At 35.2% G+C, this 16,323-nt stretch overlaps 1 protein-coding gene across 1 annotated transcript; it reads right to left on the bottom strand.

The window, feature by feature from the left end:
- Nucleotides 1-7,300: 7,300 nt before the first annotated feature.
- On the bottom strand, nucleotides 7,301-16,303 carry Vha44 (V-type proton ATPase subunit Vha44). The gene is made up of 10 exons (XM_069825964.1): nucleotides 16,171-16,303; nucleotides 15,217-15,359; nucleotides 14,870-15,023; nucleotides 14,567-14,753; nucleotides 13,986-14,084; nucleotides 12,847-13,008; nucleotides 12,665-12,758; nucleotides 11,164-11,261; nucleotides 10,850-10,985; nucleotides 7,301-9,404 (listed from the first exon to the last, which is right to left on the bottom strand). Exons 2-10 carry the CDS (start codon nucleotides 15,346-15,348, stop codon nucleotides 9,309-9,311), a joined length of 1,158 nt encoding a protein of 385 aa, XP_069682065.1. The 5' UTR covers nucleotides 15,349-15,359; nucleotides 16,171-16,303; the 3' UTR covers nucleotides 7,301-9,308.
- Between the last annotated feature and the right edge of the window lie 20 nt (nucleotides 16,304-16,323).

Below are 16,323 nucleotides of genomic sequence, written 5' to 3'. Positions count from 1 at the left end.
TCTTTAGTTGCAGATGACTCTGCCTGTTAACTCCTTATAGTGCCCTCTGATCTCTAAAAGTGGAAGGATGTTAAAATTCCCCAAGTAAGATATTGGTATCATAGATGTCTTGAAGACTCATGGCCAAACACGTGTCTGTGGAATTCGTTTAACTGGTTAAGAAGAATAACTGGCAAATGTATGGTGAATTCAACTGTTCCCTTTGCAATGCACTGCCTGCTTGTAAACACAATACATCTTTCTTTTTCTTCCACCCTTGTAGAACTAGACTTGACTCAGTGTGGATATGCGAAAATGAACCTTAAGAACTACACTTGATCTGCAGAAAGATTAGTTGAATGCACCATATTAAGAAGCAAGAAGGAATGTAACGATACATAGAAGAACATAAATAGATATTATGCTTGCCTATTTATTGGAACAAAATGGTGATTAAATTCAGTTTTGACAGAATTGTATCTGATTAGTTTTCAGTGATGTCAGATAAGATTAAATAAAAATTACATCTTAGTGAATATTATCTCATAAGAGATATCTTCTTTCATGAGAAAACCACTCCAGAATTTAAAATATTTTGTTTTCTTCTTATGTGTATAATGATATGTACTGTAATTTCTGAGAACGAATTTGTTGGGGTCCACCACTGTGTAGTAATGGTTATCATACCTGACCCTGAATGAATGGACCTGGTTCAAATCTAGGTTGGGACCAGTTACCTGATTGAGTTTTTCCTAGGTTTTCCCTCAATCTATTAAGAACAAATTCTGGGTAACTTTTGGCACTGGACCCTGGACTAAGTTCACTGGCATTATCACCTTTATCTCATTCAGACGCTAGATAACCATAGCAGTTGATAAGGCGTCGTAAAATAACCAAAATATAAAATTTCAACAATCTTCCTGAAGATTTTGTCTATAAGGAAAGGAAAGAGAATGTTCTCTGCTGATTAATTCCACATGTACAGGGCTGGGCAAAATGCTGACATCCAAGTATTTGAAATACAAATACAAAATGCTTCAAAGAATGGTATTTTAAATACAAATACAAAATACTTTTAAAAAATTACCCAAAATACATTTGCATTTCAAATACTCGAAATACATTTGTATTTCAAATACTCGATACAATATATAGGCCTAAAGAAATAAGAATATTGCTGAAAATCTAAAATATTATATTAACATTAAAAATATTTTTACCTCAAAGTTTTATATAAACACATTCTTCCTTTTCCCAATCAGCAATGAAATTATGCTACATATGAATAATTACTGCTCCCTTAAAAAAACAGTTTCTTAAGAAGTTTATCAGATAAGGATCCCCTTGCTTGTGAATGAATAAATCCTGCAAAACAGTAGACAAGTTCTTTTCTTTTTTTCTTTTCAAAGTCTGTTGTATTTGAGTTGAAAACATAAGAATTGTTTTCATCGTCATTATCATCTGAACTGACCAAAGGTGTAGCAGAGAACTGCTCAGCTGATTTCACACACACATTCTGTATCCCCTTCTTAACATTTGGTGAGGCAGTGCCAGGTAGCCATCTCATCTTAAATGATGGGTGGAAGCAAGCTGCCAAAATAGCTTAATTTGCTTTCTGGGGTCAGATCAAACATCGCTTTAAATCTTGATGAAAGCGAACTTATTAGGATTGGAGTTACTTGGAACAGATGGTGTAGATTACTAGATAAGAGAATATGTAATCTGTTTTTGAGGGAAATTAATGTGGACAAAAGTTGGCCCTAATAGCAAGTCTTCTCATTTTGCATTAAATCAAGGGCTACGGCAAGAAGAAGAAGAAGAAAGTATTTTGAGTATTTGAAATACAAAATACATCAATGTCATGTATTTAAATACAAAATACTTTCGAAAATCCTTACAAATTGAGGCGGTTCCTCGTATAGGATAAGGAGGTTTCATCAGATTAGTATTTTGTGTTAATATTCTTATATGGATAGGAAGCGTGGGTGTGTAAGAAAGTTCCAGAATGTGAGACGGAAGTAACAGTTGGGCAGAAAGGCCGAAGCCGCGCTACACGGACAGGAAACCTGTGTCCAGGCGTTGAATTGACCGCTGAGGGGATACGTGGACTTTGCCTGCGGGTGGTCAGCAAGATGACGCCAAGCCAGGTTCGAAAAGGAGACGGTCTGGAATATGTTAGAGAGTTGTCAGAAAACACCGGAAGTAGAGGAGGACCTAGTTAACGAACAATTTTTGAAGAGCATGTCTTAAGTGACGTAAGAGTAATCATGGCCAATCAGGATTCATAATAGAGACACGTGATTTATAGATAGAAGGGCGAAATTGGATATTTGGTGGTTGCAAGTAGAGGGTAGATTTGGCAGATAGACAGAGGGCAGATAGGACGCGTGCGGTGAGGAAGCACTCCACATATTCTCGGCGAACCTAACTCGGAAGGATAACAATTTACGGACTTAGAATTTTTAGAGGGTATAGGAAGAAGTTGTGTGTTGTATCATTCTTATAAGTCTGAATTCTTTTCTCATCATTATTATTACATTAGGAATAAATTGTCATCAAGTTATCAACTCTCCGTTATATTACCGGTGTTATACAGTGAAACCTGACTAAAGCGGCCATCTGAAGTTACCTTGTAAAATGGCCGTTTTATCAGGTGGCCGCTTGATTAAGGTTGCGGTTTTTTATGAAACAGCATGAAAGTACTGAATTCACTGAATTTCATTGACTTTTTAGTACTGTGCGCGTACAACAATCGTGCATATTAATGGCAGCCTCTTCCATTCTTGCAACTAGCCTTTTCAAAACTCGCTTGCGGTTCCTCAGTTTAAATGACTGGATAATACCTTGATCAAGGGGCTGGAGGTGTGATGTATTTGGGGGAAGAAACACCAATTTCACCGATCACATTGTGATTTTGTCGTTTAATCTTGGAATTGAAATCGCATAGCTAATTCTCAAACAATGATGATGTCATCCAAGTTTTGATGTTGGCAGTCCACTTCACTCCCAGTAACCCATGTCAACATTTTTCAAACATATCGGTTTCGATGATTTGCCTATCATTAAGAGTGGTTCTTTTTCTCCTGCAGTATTACAACAAAGTGCACGGTTATTCTATCTTTTGCCAACTTCCCACTCCCTTTAGACTCTTTTCTCTTAAAACTTAAAGTTTTGTTAGGGAGGGCCCTGAAAAAGAAACCTGTTTCGTCAACATTGTAAATGTCTCTAAGTTCATATTCCGCAAGAATTGAAGGCAGTCTATCTTTTCCATTCTTCAATAACATAGTCACCTCCTTTACCAGACACAGAACGAAATGCAATGTTATGCCGTTTTCTAAAGCACTCTGTAACCACCCATTATAGCAACAAAATTTCTTACATTGAGTTCTTTAGCAATTTCAAGAGCTTTCTCTTGAATCATAGGCCCACTTACGCCTACTGCAATTTCTTCGCCTTCGCACACTTGAACCATTCGTAAACGAAATCATTCACATTACTAAACACAGATTCTCTCTTCTTTTTGGCCACCATGCATATTTTCCTCCCATTCTTTTAATATTTAATCTTAATTATACCGTGTATTTGTGTCCTTCCACATTTGAATATTTCTGCAATTTTTCTCGCAGATGTTACCTTCTCACTTTGTTCAATCATTTTTCGTCTCACCTCTAACCACTATTCTAGATTTATTGTTAGACATGATTTCTCTCTCAAACTAACCTCACAGTTCCTCTGAATCAACTGAATGAAAAGAAGAAAAATTCGTAAAAGCTGGTCCAAATAGAAAAAGATGGAAAGAGGAGAAAAAAATTCGAATGGTTAACTACTGACCTAAAACATACTGTGACATTTTCGATAGAAAACGTCCGTGTTTCAATCCTTTAAAAACGAGTAAGAATTTATAGCTGTGCAGGGTCGGAGTGGAAAGTGACAAAAGAGTCATAAAACAGTAACCCCAAGATATGGAGGTTGTACTGTTGTACACTTAGCTGTTGTACTCGTGATATTGCTGTCTGTCCTCTAACCTTCGAAAAAATAGGTCAGACAGTATCCGTGAAAAAATTTTTTGTTGGACAGTGACTGTTATAGTCAGGTTCCAATCCAAACAGACCCCGGCCGCTGGCCGAAGCATGAGGTGGCCGCTAAATAAAGAGAGAATTTGTATTGATCTTATGGCAAATCCAATTGGTTCCAGAGAAAATTGGCCTTTTGGCCAGGTGGCCGTTTAAATGAAGTGACCACAAAGGCAGGTTTCACTATAGTATAAAACATAGAATTACGCGAAGACGGAAATTAGTCTACCAACTTGTAGGAAGTGAGAGCAGTATATTATACACTTGGGCATGCATTTCTGCTAATCCGAAACCAATACTTCATAATAATAAAAGTTTTCATCGAGATTTCTTACCAACAACTTCTGGTGTGCGCTTACATCATTTCAATCAACGAGCACGTCTCCCAAACCCCATGGCCCAATCGTTTGCAGCTGACCTGGAAAACTCATATTCTATCAGAGTAATCTCGAGGAGGCTGGCGCCCAAATTAATTAGTGTACATAGCTAATTATTGACATCAAAGTGCCGCCTTGAGATACTCTCCATATCCAAACCGCGACGGGACTGGCAGCCGAGGACAAGGAAATGCGTCGGGGCGACGACCGACGACCGCCGCAAAATTACAAAATACAAATGTATTTCAAATACTGCCCAGCCCTGCGGCATGTGTATATCGAAACTTATTTCTGAACTCTAAGTAAAGCATCATATTGGTGTGGTTAGTCAAGAAGTATATTCAATTTGTAGCCAGACATCCTGGATTTCCTAGGATTGTTCTGGATTTTAATGGTGTGTCCTGTGTCGAATTTCATTTGTCCCAGAATGTCAAAAGAATTGGAAAAAATACAATTTTTTGCTAATTTCTATAAAATTATTTTTAAAATTCCTCATTCATTTTTTTTTAAGATCCTGTTCAACCTACGTTCAACATCGTCATCAATGCTGCCTGGTGCCTCCTATCAGAAAAACGATAATATAGTATTAGATATTATACAGTATCTTTATTCTTTACTCTCTTTTTGAAATTTATTTATTATTTATAGGATTTAAACACTGTATCATGCATTTTGTCTGTATACATCAGGCTGTAATATGACATTTTTCCAGACTTGTATCAATAATTCAAGGGAAATTTCATAATCTAGCAAAAATGTAACAAAATTAAAAGTTTAGGCCCAATATAATTAGTTGAAACACAGAAAACTAATCAAATCAATTGTATTACAAATTTAATTAATTCAAACGTGTAATCATGTTAAGGTAGGAATGCAGTATTATCACTTGTCCTGAATTTCTGATGAGGGAATCTGGCAACCCTGGTTGTAGCATGTTAACATAAAGTTATTAATTTTTGTGGTTTAATACTTACCATGTTTACCAATAAATCCAAGGTTGTTAATGGCAGCAGATTTTTAAGGACAACAAGATTCTCAACATGACTTCCTTCGAAGGGAAGTGAAGTCAAAAAAGTTGCCATATTTTTACGACACTCAAAGAACCCTGCCTTGGAATGAAAATGCTTTAGGGAAACTCTAATGGTCATTTCTCGGCTGTGTCAAAATTTAATTCTTCTAGTTGTCATTTCTCCTTCCACAAGGATAATAAAATCTCCCTCTAGAAGAGGTAAGTTTTAAATTATTTCATTTAAAGATACTGATAACCAGACATATTTGTAATTGTTCATTTGTTTTAGAAATTATTTTCGTGCTTATATCATTCAGAGCTCCAGTGTTTCAATAATAAAAAATTATAGATGTGTGTTAAAAGTAAGAATGATCTCTCTAGAATTTTCCTTTTCTTGTTACGACAGAATTAATTTATTTTGATTAAACTCTTCCAATAGCAAAGCAATAGTACTGAACAGTATGCTATAATCAAAAGCCTTATTATGGAGTTATTCACAATTAATATCTGGTAAGAATAAAGGTGTGAGTGAGCACTTTTATGTCTTCAGTGCGCCAAATAACACCAAGCTGCTTTACCCAGTTAGATTTTCCGCCTTCTTTCTCAAATAGCAAGCATGGAAAACAATACAAACAATTGATCACCTCACAACTGCAAATCCATGCATTTCTCTTATGAATATCACACTCAAATTCTCTTTTAAAATCCCTGGTTTTGGATTTTATTACCTGTACAATATTGAGCTGAGATATTGGTCTAGTGCTTTGTTTCAATTTTAACTTCCTATCCAACGATAAGTTAAAAACAGCAGTTTTTGTTTTTTTTTTTTAAACTCGCTAACTTACTAGCCTTCCTTGCAGGGTGTTTTCGCATAAAAGGCATGTGCGCATACAGTAGATTTTAGGCAAGCTACCCCCACTACCTTGCTTCTAAGAGTTGACCAGTATTTCTCCCACTGATGTGTCATAGCACATGCTCCTAAGCAGACAAATACAACCTTTCTGCCACAATGCAAAAATGTTCATCTTTCTCTTAGAACGCTCAAAAGCAAATAATTCTACGGTGTTCTTTTTGTATTTTTGTAATAAATATGTATTTATTTATTGAATATTATTCTATAACATTTTTATTTGGGGTTCAAGTGCTCTAATAGAATAACTGCCACTGCACACTGTGTCTCAAAAGTCATTGTGGGATTTCAAAACGGTTATACTGTTAGAATCAAATGCAAGACTAACTCATTAGTTTTCCGAGGTTGATATTAAAAATAAAAGGCAGGCAGCAATCTAACAAATGCAGAAATATCCATCCCATGCTAACAATTGTACATAGGTGCAGTTGAGGAATATATACCATTCACTGACAAGTCAGTTGAAACTATTAAAAAAAAAGATTGTATCTGTAGTCCAAAGAAATCTGTGCGTAAATTTGCTCGGTAATTCAGACTTCCAAAAATATCAGCTGCTCTTAATGAAATTGACAACGAGCAGTTGTTAGATCATATGTTCAGTGATGAGGCCACTTTTCACTTTCAGGATGTCCAACATAATGTAAGAATATGAACTAACGAAACCCCTTTTCCCCCATAAATTCATTTAGATTTCACTGTCAAACTGTCATAATATGATTAACATAACTGTAAAATAAGTCATTAAGATTAAGAAAAATTATAGTCATCAGGCATTTAAAATTAATGGCTAGGACTGTTTTCTGAAAGTCAAATTCCTAATCAGAATTGAAAATTTTGAAAATTAGCAATTGCATTTAAATTGCAAATAAATGTCTATTATTCTTTTTACAATAATTATTATACTGATATTTTACTGAATTAAAAATACCAGAAGTCTAAAGTCAAGAGTAAATTACGGTAACACTGCTGTAACATTTTATTTCCTTTCTCTATGTTTTTACACAAGAGTAAATTATTAACACTGCTGTAATAGATTTTATTTCCTTTCTCTACGTTTTTACACAATCTCATGGCATGGAATGTTATATACAAGTAAAATATTTTGTAAGTGGAGTATGCTTTGCTCTGACATAAATCCCTCTACACTTCTCTCAAATATTTTACATACAGGTGACTCTTCATATACGGTACATAATTTACAGAACTTACAACATTTAAAATAACATTATAATAACTACACTGAAGTCAACAACTCTGTTCAATCTCATGTGTTCATTTTAGCTTCTTTCTTGAAGCTTTTGTAATGATAAACGATGGAAACAAATTTTTACTGTATATATAAGCTTCCATAAACGGAAGGCACATGATTTACACCACAAAAAAAATATATATTATATTATCTACATCATTTACAACAATAATGGACAAAATGTTTCCCCAAGAGAACTACAGAAAACCCATTCTAAAAGTTACCTAAGAAGTGTAAGTACAGTCAGACAAATTAACAAGTATTTTCATTCGAAGTATGCAAACTATCGACAATTTTTAAGTTGAATCAAGTTTCATAACCAACATGGGACAGACATGTTTATGCAATGTTAAATGGCTTTTATGTCCCTTAAAAATAACTAATGTGACTTCCAGGGTAACAAAGTCACAACCATATATTGGCATCAAATGAAGTACTGGTAATACTGTATTTACTCGCTTATAAGACCCCTCCCTTTTTTATGATTTTCAATGCTGAAAAATTCGGGGAGGGGTCCTACATACATATACCTAAAAATTGGTAGGGAACCAAAACACAAAATAATCGACACACAACATCCGTGAAAATATATTGCAAGAAAACTGATTATTATTATTATTTTAAAAAGTTATAGACCATGTACATATATTTTCATTCGTATTTAGCAAGAGGAGGGTCTTATATGCGAGTAAATATGGTATTCAAGTTGAGAAATCAGGGCATTGGGCAGTTCAGGTTACAATGTTTCTTAATTCATTAATTAAACAATGGATATTCGACATCTCTCCTCATTTTGTCTTGTACAAAGAACACTAAGAGTAGATCAAATTAATTCGTTTTTATCATTAAGCTGACTTAGGAGCCATTTGTCACATAATATAGCCTAACATAGTTAAACTTTTTATGCTTCTCTTTACTTCCAACTTAAAATGTTTTATATAACATTTAAAATAGTGTCAAAGTTAAGCTGTGACAGTTTTCGTGCGAATGAGTGGGAAGACCTGTAGAAGTCAACTATGAAGCATTGCTTTTTCCTAGCATTGGCATTCAAATGAAATTAGTCTATTTTTAAGTTCATAGTTTGCACTTGCGTAGCTCCTCTCTTGTAGAAGGCTCTATAACTCGTGCTATTTATAATCCATGATTAAACTTGATTCAGCTTTAAATTACCTCTGCAAGGTCCCAAATTTTGATATAAAAGGAAAATGTAAAAGTCGTTCAGTAAAAATTTTTTTTCTTGCTTTATTTCATGGATGATATCTTTATGCGTCATTAGACTGTACAATAAATGAGAAACGAATAGAGGATACAAAAAATGATGTTACCACCACAAAAGAATACTGTTAATAGATGTATAGTAGCACTATTCACATGATACTACTAGCAGAAAATTAATTACATAATTCGGGGTTTTATTGTGCATACAGTTGACAGTTGGGATCACATGGAATGTTACGTACTTGACTCCCATAAGTGATGGGACAATAGAAGCATATCTCCCTTCCATAACAGTACAAATGCTTTGTGACATATTTCCGAACAAGAACTAAGAAGAGCTTGTGAAGTTGAGCTCTTTACTGCTGCCATGAACACAATGAGTACAGTAAACTGTTAACCTGATGCCCAACCCCCGTCTACGTAACAATAATACTATTGTCTGCATTCCAGTAGTATTGCATGATTCTTCCAGCCACTGCTACGGGAAACGCAATTAAACCTTCGTGTCCAACATATCCACATTGATCTTGTAGTACACATATGGGAAGTACTCTGACTGACCAAAGCCCAAGCCTGGAATGTCCACGCTCTGCAACAAAAATGTAAGCAAACACAATAAGGTTATTTAATTTGGTATGACTTGGTTTTGTGTCACATTTTTAGCTATGTGTGTGTATGAAGCTTGCTTTAGTTTCGTCACAAAATGATTAAATGTTCTTGTAAAATTGTTACAATTTCCCGTCTGTTATAGCACATGATTGCCTGCTGTCAGCTGCACTGTACAAACCGAACATATTCTATTTCATAATGCTCATAAATTATAGCACCCTCTGAGAATCAATATGACGACGAAATGACGTTAATATAGCAATGATCGAGTGAAAATGATAGCAAGCATAGGCTGAGTTATGGGAGGGGAGGCAGTGCTCCCCCCCCAAACTTGTCTAAACTCTTTTTATTATTATTATTATTATCGTTAGAAAATATTGAATTCAAAAGATATTTTTTTGCTTTTGTTTATAATTAAGTTTCTATGCTTAAATAGTTGAGTTAATGTCTTCAGATCATGTGTCTGGACTATAATACAGTATTTATTTTAAATTTCTCTATGTATAAGAATTTCTATACCTCATTTGAGGAATGGAAGCACTGTAATATTTCTTTTGTAACAGCCTGTATTCATGTGTTAGAAGTCTGCAGGTGTTCAGGCCACCATTTGGAGAAATATGAGTAACACTGCACAATAATGCAGAAAAAAGAAAAGTGATCCTGGTATAATGTGTAAACTTACGTAAATGCGAGATTAAATAAAATAGCGTTTAAATTTCATATAAAAAAAAGTTTGTTAGCACTGTTACGTAGTTTTATTGATGTATCCATGTGTTTCTGTATGAGAGAGAAAAAGATGGAGATTGTTTTAAGTTACGCCCTATTAGTTATAATCTAGTAGACCTACAGTTCAAGCCAAATACAATTCGGTCTGAAATGTCGCAGATATGGATGTAACACTGTAAGAAATGTGCCTCCGAAAAAAAAAAACTTTATTAAATTATCATATTCCTATATACTGTACCATGGTCAAGCTATAACGGAGGAGGAAGTAAATGATGTCCCCCCCATAAATTCCTTATATCGGGATTCTTTGGCCAAAATACTAATTTAAAATATCGTAAGAGTTTAAGACTTTCCTTGAATACGCCGTATATTACCTTTTTTTTATAACAGAGGAGTAATTCTCACTACATGTTTCCATTTCCAAACAAGATCGTGATGTTCTTATTTCAGCTGTTGTAGCCCATAATTTTTGAGTGGTTAAAATTTCATTGAAACCAGTCTCTTCAGCGAGATTAATACAAATCTGAAGTTTGAGAATTATAATCCAGAAATATTTATGAGATTTTGGAAAAATTTCAAATTATACTGTCTATTATGTCTCTGAAGATAAGCTTGTTGCTAAGAATCCAATTTTTTAATTTGGTCCAAATGTTTGGATTTTGCATTCTCAGCAATTGACAGGGTGAGAGGAAGCCTTACATCGTGGGCTCCAGATCCTTGCACTGCACTACTGTCCAGGTGTCCATACAGTTGGTTTAAAACATCTCTTAATCTCTTCGTGTTTTTCTTGTTTGGGTGGAGTAGCATTGCTTGAAAGTTGACTGGCAGCCCATACCTATAAGACAAGATTTTGAAGTTCAGTATATCGCAGTACGTAATTATCTATGTTTACATAATGTATATATATTTTTTGAGGATATACTGAGTCCATAAGGGCTACCCTCAATGAGGGGCAGTTTGTAATTAATTTAATTTAAATACACAACTCTGGGATGTAATAATTTGATTAATACCTTAGAACGGACTCCACAAACACTCGTAGTGCTTTGACGTGAATCCAAGCACAGAAACACTCGCTAAAATTCACTTTTAGCCATCTCACCAATGGACCCTATAAAACAAATGTTCATAATTACAAGAATTCAAATTACAACAAATTTTTGCACATAATATAATGATGGCTATTTTAGACTCTTTCTCTTATAATTTAACATAGAATTGCTTGCGTGTATGGTATCAGACGCAAATATTCTGGCATCAGCACAATTCCAGAGATCATTTGCTCCATAAAGTGTTCCCTATGATGATTCTATGGAGTTGGTCCCCTTGGGGCCACTTTTATCAACCTGCCAATATCAAATTTCATTTCTGCGCTGAGGAAATCTGTAAGTTAAAATGCATCACTTCGTGTAATAAAATGACTGGCGAGACACAGATGACTAGCAGAGTTAATGTAAATGGCGGGAAATAGCCAGTAAATTTTGCCTGGAACCCCTGAATCAAAGGCAGTATTTTTTGTGTGTCATAATGACATAGAACTCGCAGTTTGATTTCCTGTCTCAAAGGAACTATGCTAAAATTTTATTTGTATTGGTTTCAAAAGTCCATCATCCTTAGTGAAATTTTGGATCCACTAGACTAGACGGCATTTCGGAAAGCAGTCAGCTGCTATATGTGCCGTAGCATTTCTGGTATGTGACGTCACAAACTTGTACAGTAGAAGCAATCGGAATCAGTCTGTAACAAATACTTCCCAAGTTCGTCTGTTCATGTGTGAGTGTTTTAATACATTGAATAAGTAAAAGTAACATTTACTGTGTCTGTGTAAGATAAATAAATGGAAGAAGAGACTGTAAACAGACTAGTATTGCATAGGCAGGCGCGGAAAATGTGTTTAAGGCGTATGATTATTTTAAAAACGTTGACGAGCAGAACGCTGCCGGCCATCTTGATGCTGGCTGCAAAGTTGCCAACGTGCAAGAAATGACTGCAGAAGCATGTGGTGTGGGATTGAGAACAGTGCGAAGAATATTGTTAGTGAAGGAAAGAGAATTTCTTTGGTGTCATGCTTAGGGTAATCAATGGCCAAGGTCATTATTGTTTTTTGATCATTTAAATTCTCTCTTGCGTTATTTGTATTGCACATGCTTGTGAAGTACAATGTGGCAATGTTGTACGCTGCCTTGCTCTATCCTTCTCTCGACGCAAACACTAGTAGATTACAGCCTTCCGAATTGCTGTCGACTCTAGCAGCATATTAACCACTTGCCTGGAGAAGCCAATTCAGTTATAAAATGATTGTAAATTATGGAATACCACCAAAGGAAGCTGCAATACACCAAGAAAACCTGACTTGCTATTATTGTCCAAGCCAAATTCCACTTGGGCTCACTGGGACAACCCAGATCTCCAACTGAAAAGCTCAACTGTTCGGCTGAAGATGCATCATATAGAAATTAGAAATCAACAAATCAGAATCATAGGCTAGCTAAATTATTTATCATTATTACTTACAAACTGTTTCTTCTTATCTGTAACAAGTTTTGTGATTTCATTCTTTCCTGCAGCCAGTTCTTCTTCATTGTACGTAAAGTCGCGGACAACAAACCTAAAAAATTTAAAAATTATCAACAAAACGTGATACTTAATCCTCTGATAAGCTGTTATGACATATTCTAATGATTATTTCCTCTTACTTCCTCTCACGTGCATGAAGTTTAAATTCGTCCACCACCTTCTTGAAGAGGGTGACAGTGAACAGTCCATAATCAGAATCTTGACTGACCAGCTGACTTGAACGTGGGACAATCATGTCTGTCAATTTCTCATATCCTTGATGCCAATCATTGAATGATGCCCTAATTAACAGAACAACTCGTGAATTAGTGTGGAAAATAGTAGTGTTCTATAATGTTCTATTATTAATTCATTTCTGTTTCAAAACTCATTCTGCTACTTATGTAATTGAATTTCTTATAAAAATTTTGTATAATTTTTTTAGTAGGTTATTTTACGACGCTTTAGCAATAGCTTAGGTTATTTAGCGTCTGAATGAGATGGAGATGATAATGTCGGTGAAATGAATCCAGGGTCCAGCACCGAAAGTTACCCAGCATTTGCTCATATCAGGTTGAGGCAAAACCCCAGAAAAAACCTCAACCAGGTAACTTGCCCCGACCGGGAATCGAACCTGGGCCACCTGGTTTCGCGGCCAGACGTGCTAACCGTTTTGTATACAAGAAAAATATTTATAAAGTGACTACGTATTTGCGTGAAATTGCAACTTTTGGAACACTTTCATCAATCTATCATTGTTCAGTAGTAATGTACACACATAATTTCGGTAATTTATTATAATTCTAAGCAGATATAGATTGACAAATCGAACTGAAACCCTGACCGAGTTACTATGTGAGCGCTGGCTGTCTTGGGGAGGAGCAAGTGAGAAAGCACGGGGGGAAGGGAGAGAGCACTATGCTATGTACTTGCAGGTCCACTCACAGTTTGTCAAACCTGCTAACAAAAGCATTAAAAGGTTGACTAGTTGCCTGCAATGCTAGCATAATGGAATCTTCTTAGCCGACAGTCGAGGCAAAAATGAAGAATCTGTTATTGTGGTAATACTGGAGAGTGGTTCTTCTATTGGTCGCGATGCCCACACACACCCTCTCAGATATTTACGTGGTGATTGGTGACTGAATGACGAGGAGCGAGGGAGAGAGAAGAAAGAAAGAGAGAGAGAGAGATTCCAGAAGTTGGCATGTTTTACGGGGTTTCACTTGAAGTTGTCAAACTATAGCTACTATTTTAGTATATGAAAGATGTAAGAGCTTACTTGGGCACAATAACAAGCAGAGTAGTAAGATATTCAGAATCCAAAATAAAGTGCTCCTTTTTTACAAGATCAGCAAGATTTCTTGTCAGGAGACTTCCTCTGGAATAAAAAAAGAAAACTTGATTTATAATGTAGGTAACTGAAAATATTAAATATTACCAGTAGATCCTTTCCTTTTGATAATCTGAAAGTACTTCACTTCCGTTAAACAATCTCATTCTTCAGCTGCTTTGTGCAATATATTCATTACTGTCATGAATCAATTCATTAACATTAAACACATGTGGTATGAGCAAATATGAACTTCTCTTTTCACGAATTGTGTCCTTCGACCAATTCTTCCCCTTTTCTAAGTAACTAATTATGCATTGGTAAATAGTAGTGGGATTTCTTGACTGTGTGGCCAAAATGGCACAAGTAGCAAAATCTATAAAATGGATATATTTTTCAGCTTTTAGTAGTTAGGATGTGGGACGAGGGACATTTGAAGAGGCAGTTATTGGGCAATTCTGTTTAAATCCAGGTTTTTATTAAGCCCCTATGTAACTGAAGGACTTGAGATTTAAAAAGTCATAACTAACGTCTGTTTCTTCTCCAGATTCTGAAGATTCCCTTTAAGGTTATTGTATGCAGTTGATTTCGTCTTAAGATCAGAATCAATCTGTCCAACCTGCTTGCTTATAATATCTGCTATATTCCGGAGAGACTGTTTAATAGGATATTTTGCCATATCCCACTGAAATCGTGTGATATAGCTGGGTAAGTCACCTGCAAATAAGAAAAAGAGAAATTCACTGAAAGTCCTTATAGGTAACGAAGTTCCAAATGCATTGCTTATATACAATTACAGAATAGATATAGGCCTAAATCTCTATTAAACTTACTGTTGTTAGCAAGAAGATTTTCATGCAGTTTATCTCGTTGGTCTTCCAAAACTTCCCCCAAATAAACTGCTACTTTCCTTGTAACTTGCTCAACAAAGTTGTCAAGTTTTCCCAAATCATCTGACAATCCAACCAGTTGATCAAGTGTTCCAACCTGAAGAACATTCGTTAGTGATATATTGATACTGAAATTGTTACATTATATTTTTAAAATATGTATAAAAAGAAGCACAGTTATATAAATACGGAAAGTAACTAAGGAATCTGGAATTTTGTTAAAAATTAAATCTTTAACTTAATAAAGATAAATCACTTTGAAATGGTAGTAATAATATAGACCTACTTACCTTCAAATCTGGAATATGAAATTTGTAATTGTCAGACAAACTGTTTTGTTTGCTTGTTACATTGTTCATAGTCTCCCAGGTCTGTTGACAGGTTTTATCGCCTGGGGCCGATATTAACCAATACTCAGTCATTTTTCTTGTTGCTGAAAAAAAAAAAAAAAGCGTAAGTAAATCTCCAATCATACATCAAAATCTGTAGCGTTCGATTTACGGACCAAAAAAAAAAAAAGCATCCTCTCTCTCCCCCTTTTCCTTTTCGAGAAGCTCAAACCATGTTCAATATGTGGGAATCTTCAAATTTTCAGATTAAACTGCAGCGTTAAGTTCCTACTAGTTTTCTATAATAAGAGAGAAAAATCAATCATTAATATCACTACAAATTTATATTTCCGGGAAGTTTAATGATTGTTAAATGGTAATAGTGGCATTTCTTTCCACTTTCTCACACGGAGTTTTATTCCAGTTTCTCTTAGTTGTAAATACTGTCATCTACCCCTGTAAATTCAATGATAACACCACTATGGTAGCTGATTGCATACCAACCAATAATCAAATTCACGATTAAATTATAGGTGACAATTCGTCAATAAAATAGAATATAAAACTCTAAGATCCCCCACACCAAAGTACACAAAATTTGCAAACCATCACTTTTCTCTCTCTCTCTCTCTCTCTCTGCCTTTTATGCGTCCTCTGCAGGAGAAAATCCAAATATTTTTCGATAGGATACTATTCCTAGTAACACAAGATCTTCGATACTACTTTTGCCGATAAATATATTTAAATTTAATTGTTCACAATTAAATCCAGGATCTTGCAGATGGTAATCGCTCAGCTGACTGCTCCAAACCAAAAGTAGGTTATTTTTACTTGCCAATATGTATGAATGCATTATCAACTATTTCATTCGCATATTATTCATGAATGGATGTTAACACTAATTCGAATACTTACAACCTTATAATCACGTAAGTAGTAGTATAAACGTGTAAGCGTCTTTCAATTTTCAGAAATTTCTTTCCCAGTGACTACCATAACTATTCACGTGACTCGGTAGTGACATCTAGCGTAATAGAAAGAACTAATAACTAAATTGACAATCGGTAT

The sequence above is a fragment of the Periplaneta americana genome, chromosome 5, assembly GCF_040183065.1.
Source record: "Periplaneta americana isolate PAMFEO1 chromosome 5, P.americana_PAMFEO1_priV1, whole genome shotgun sequence".
In the NCBI taxonomy this organism is placed as follows: domain Eukaryota; kingdom Metazoa; phylum Arthropoda; class Insecta; order Blattodea; family Blattidae; genus Periplaneta; species Periplaneta americana.
The sequence above is the reverse complement of the archived record's forward strand: the minus strand, read 5'-3'. Positions and strand labels throughout refer to the sequence as shown.

Coding starts and splice junctions, on each gene's coding strand:
- Vha44 (XM_069825964.1), bottom strand. CDS start 15,348: ATGACTGAGTATTGGTTAATATCGGCCCCAGGCGATAAAACCTGTCAA. Junction 11,262..12,664: donor CAGATAAGAAGAAACAGTTT/GTAAGTAATAAT, acceptor TTTGTTTTATAG/GGTCCATTGGTGAGATGGCT. Junction 9,405..10,849: donor AAGGATCTGGAGCCCACGAT/GTAAGGCTTCCT, acceptor TTTTTGTTGCAG/AGCGTGGACATTCCAGGCTT.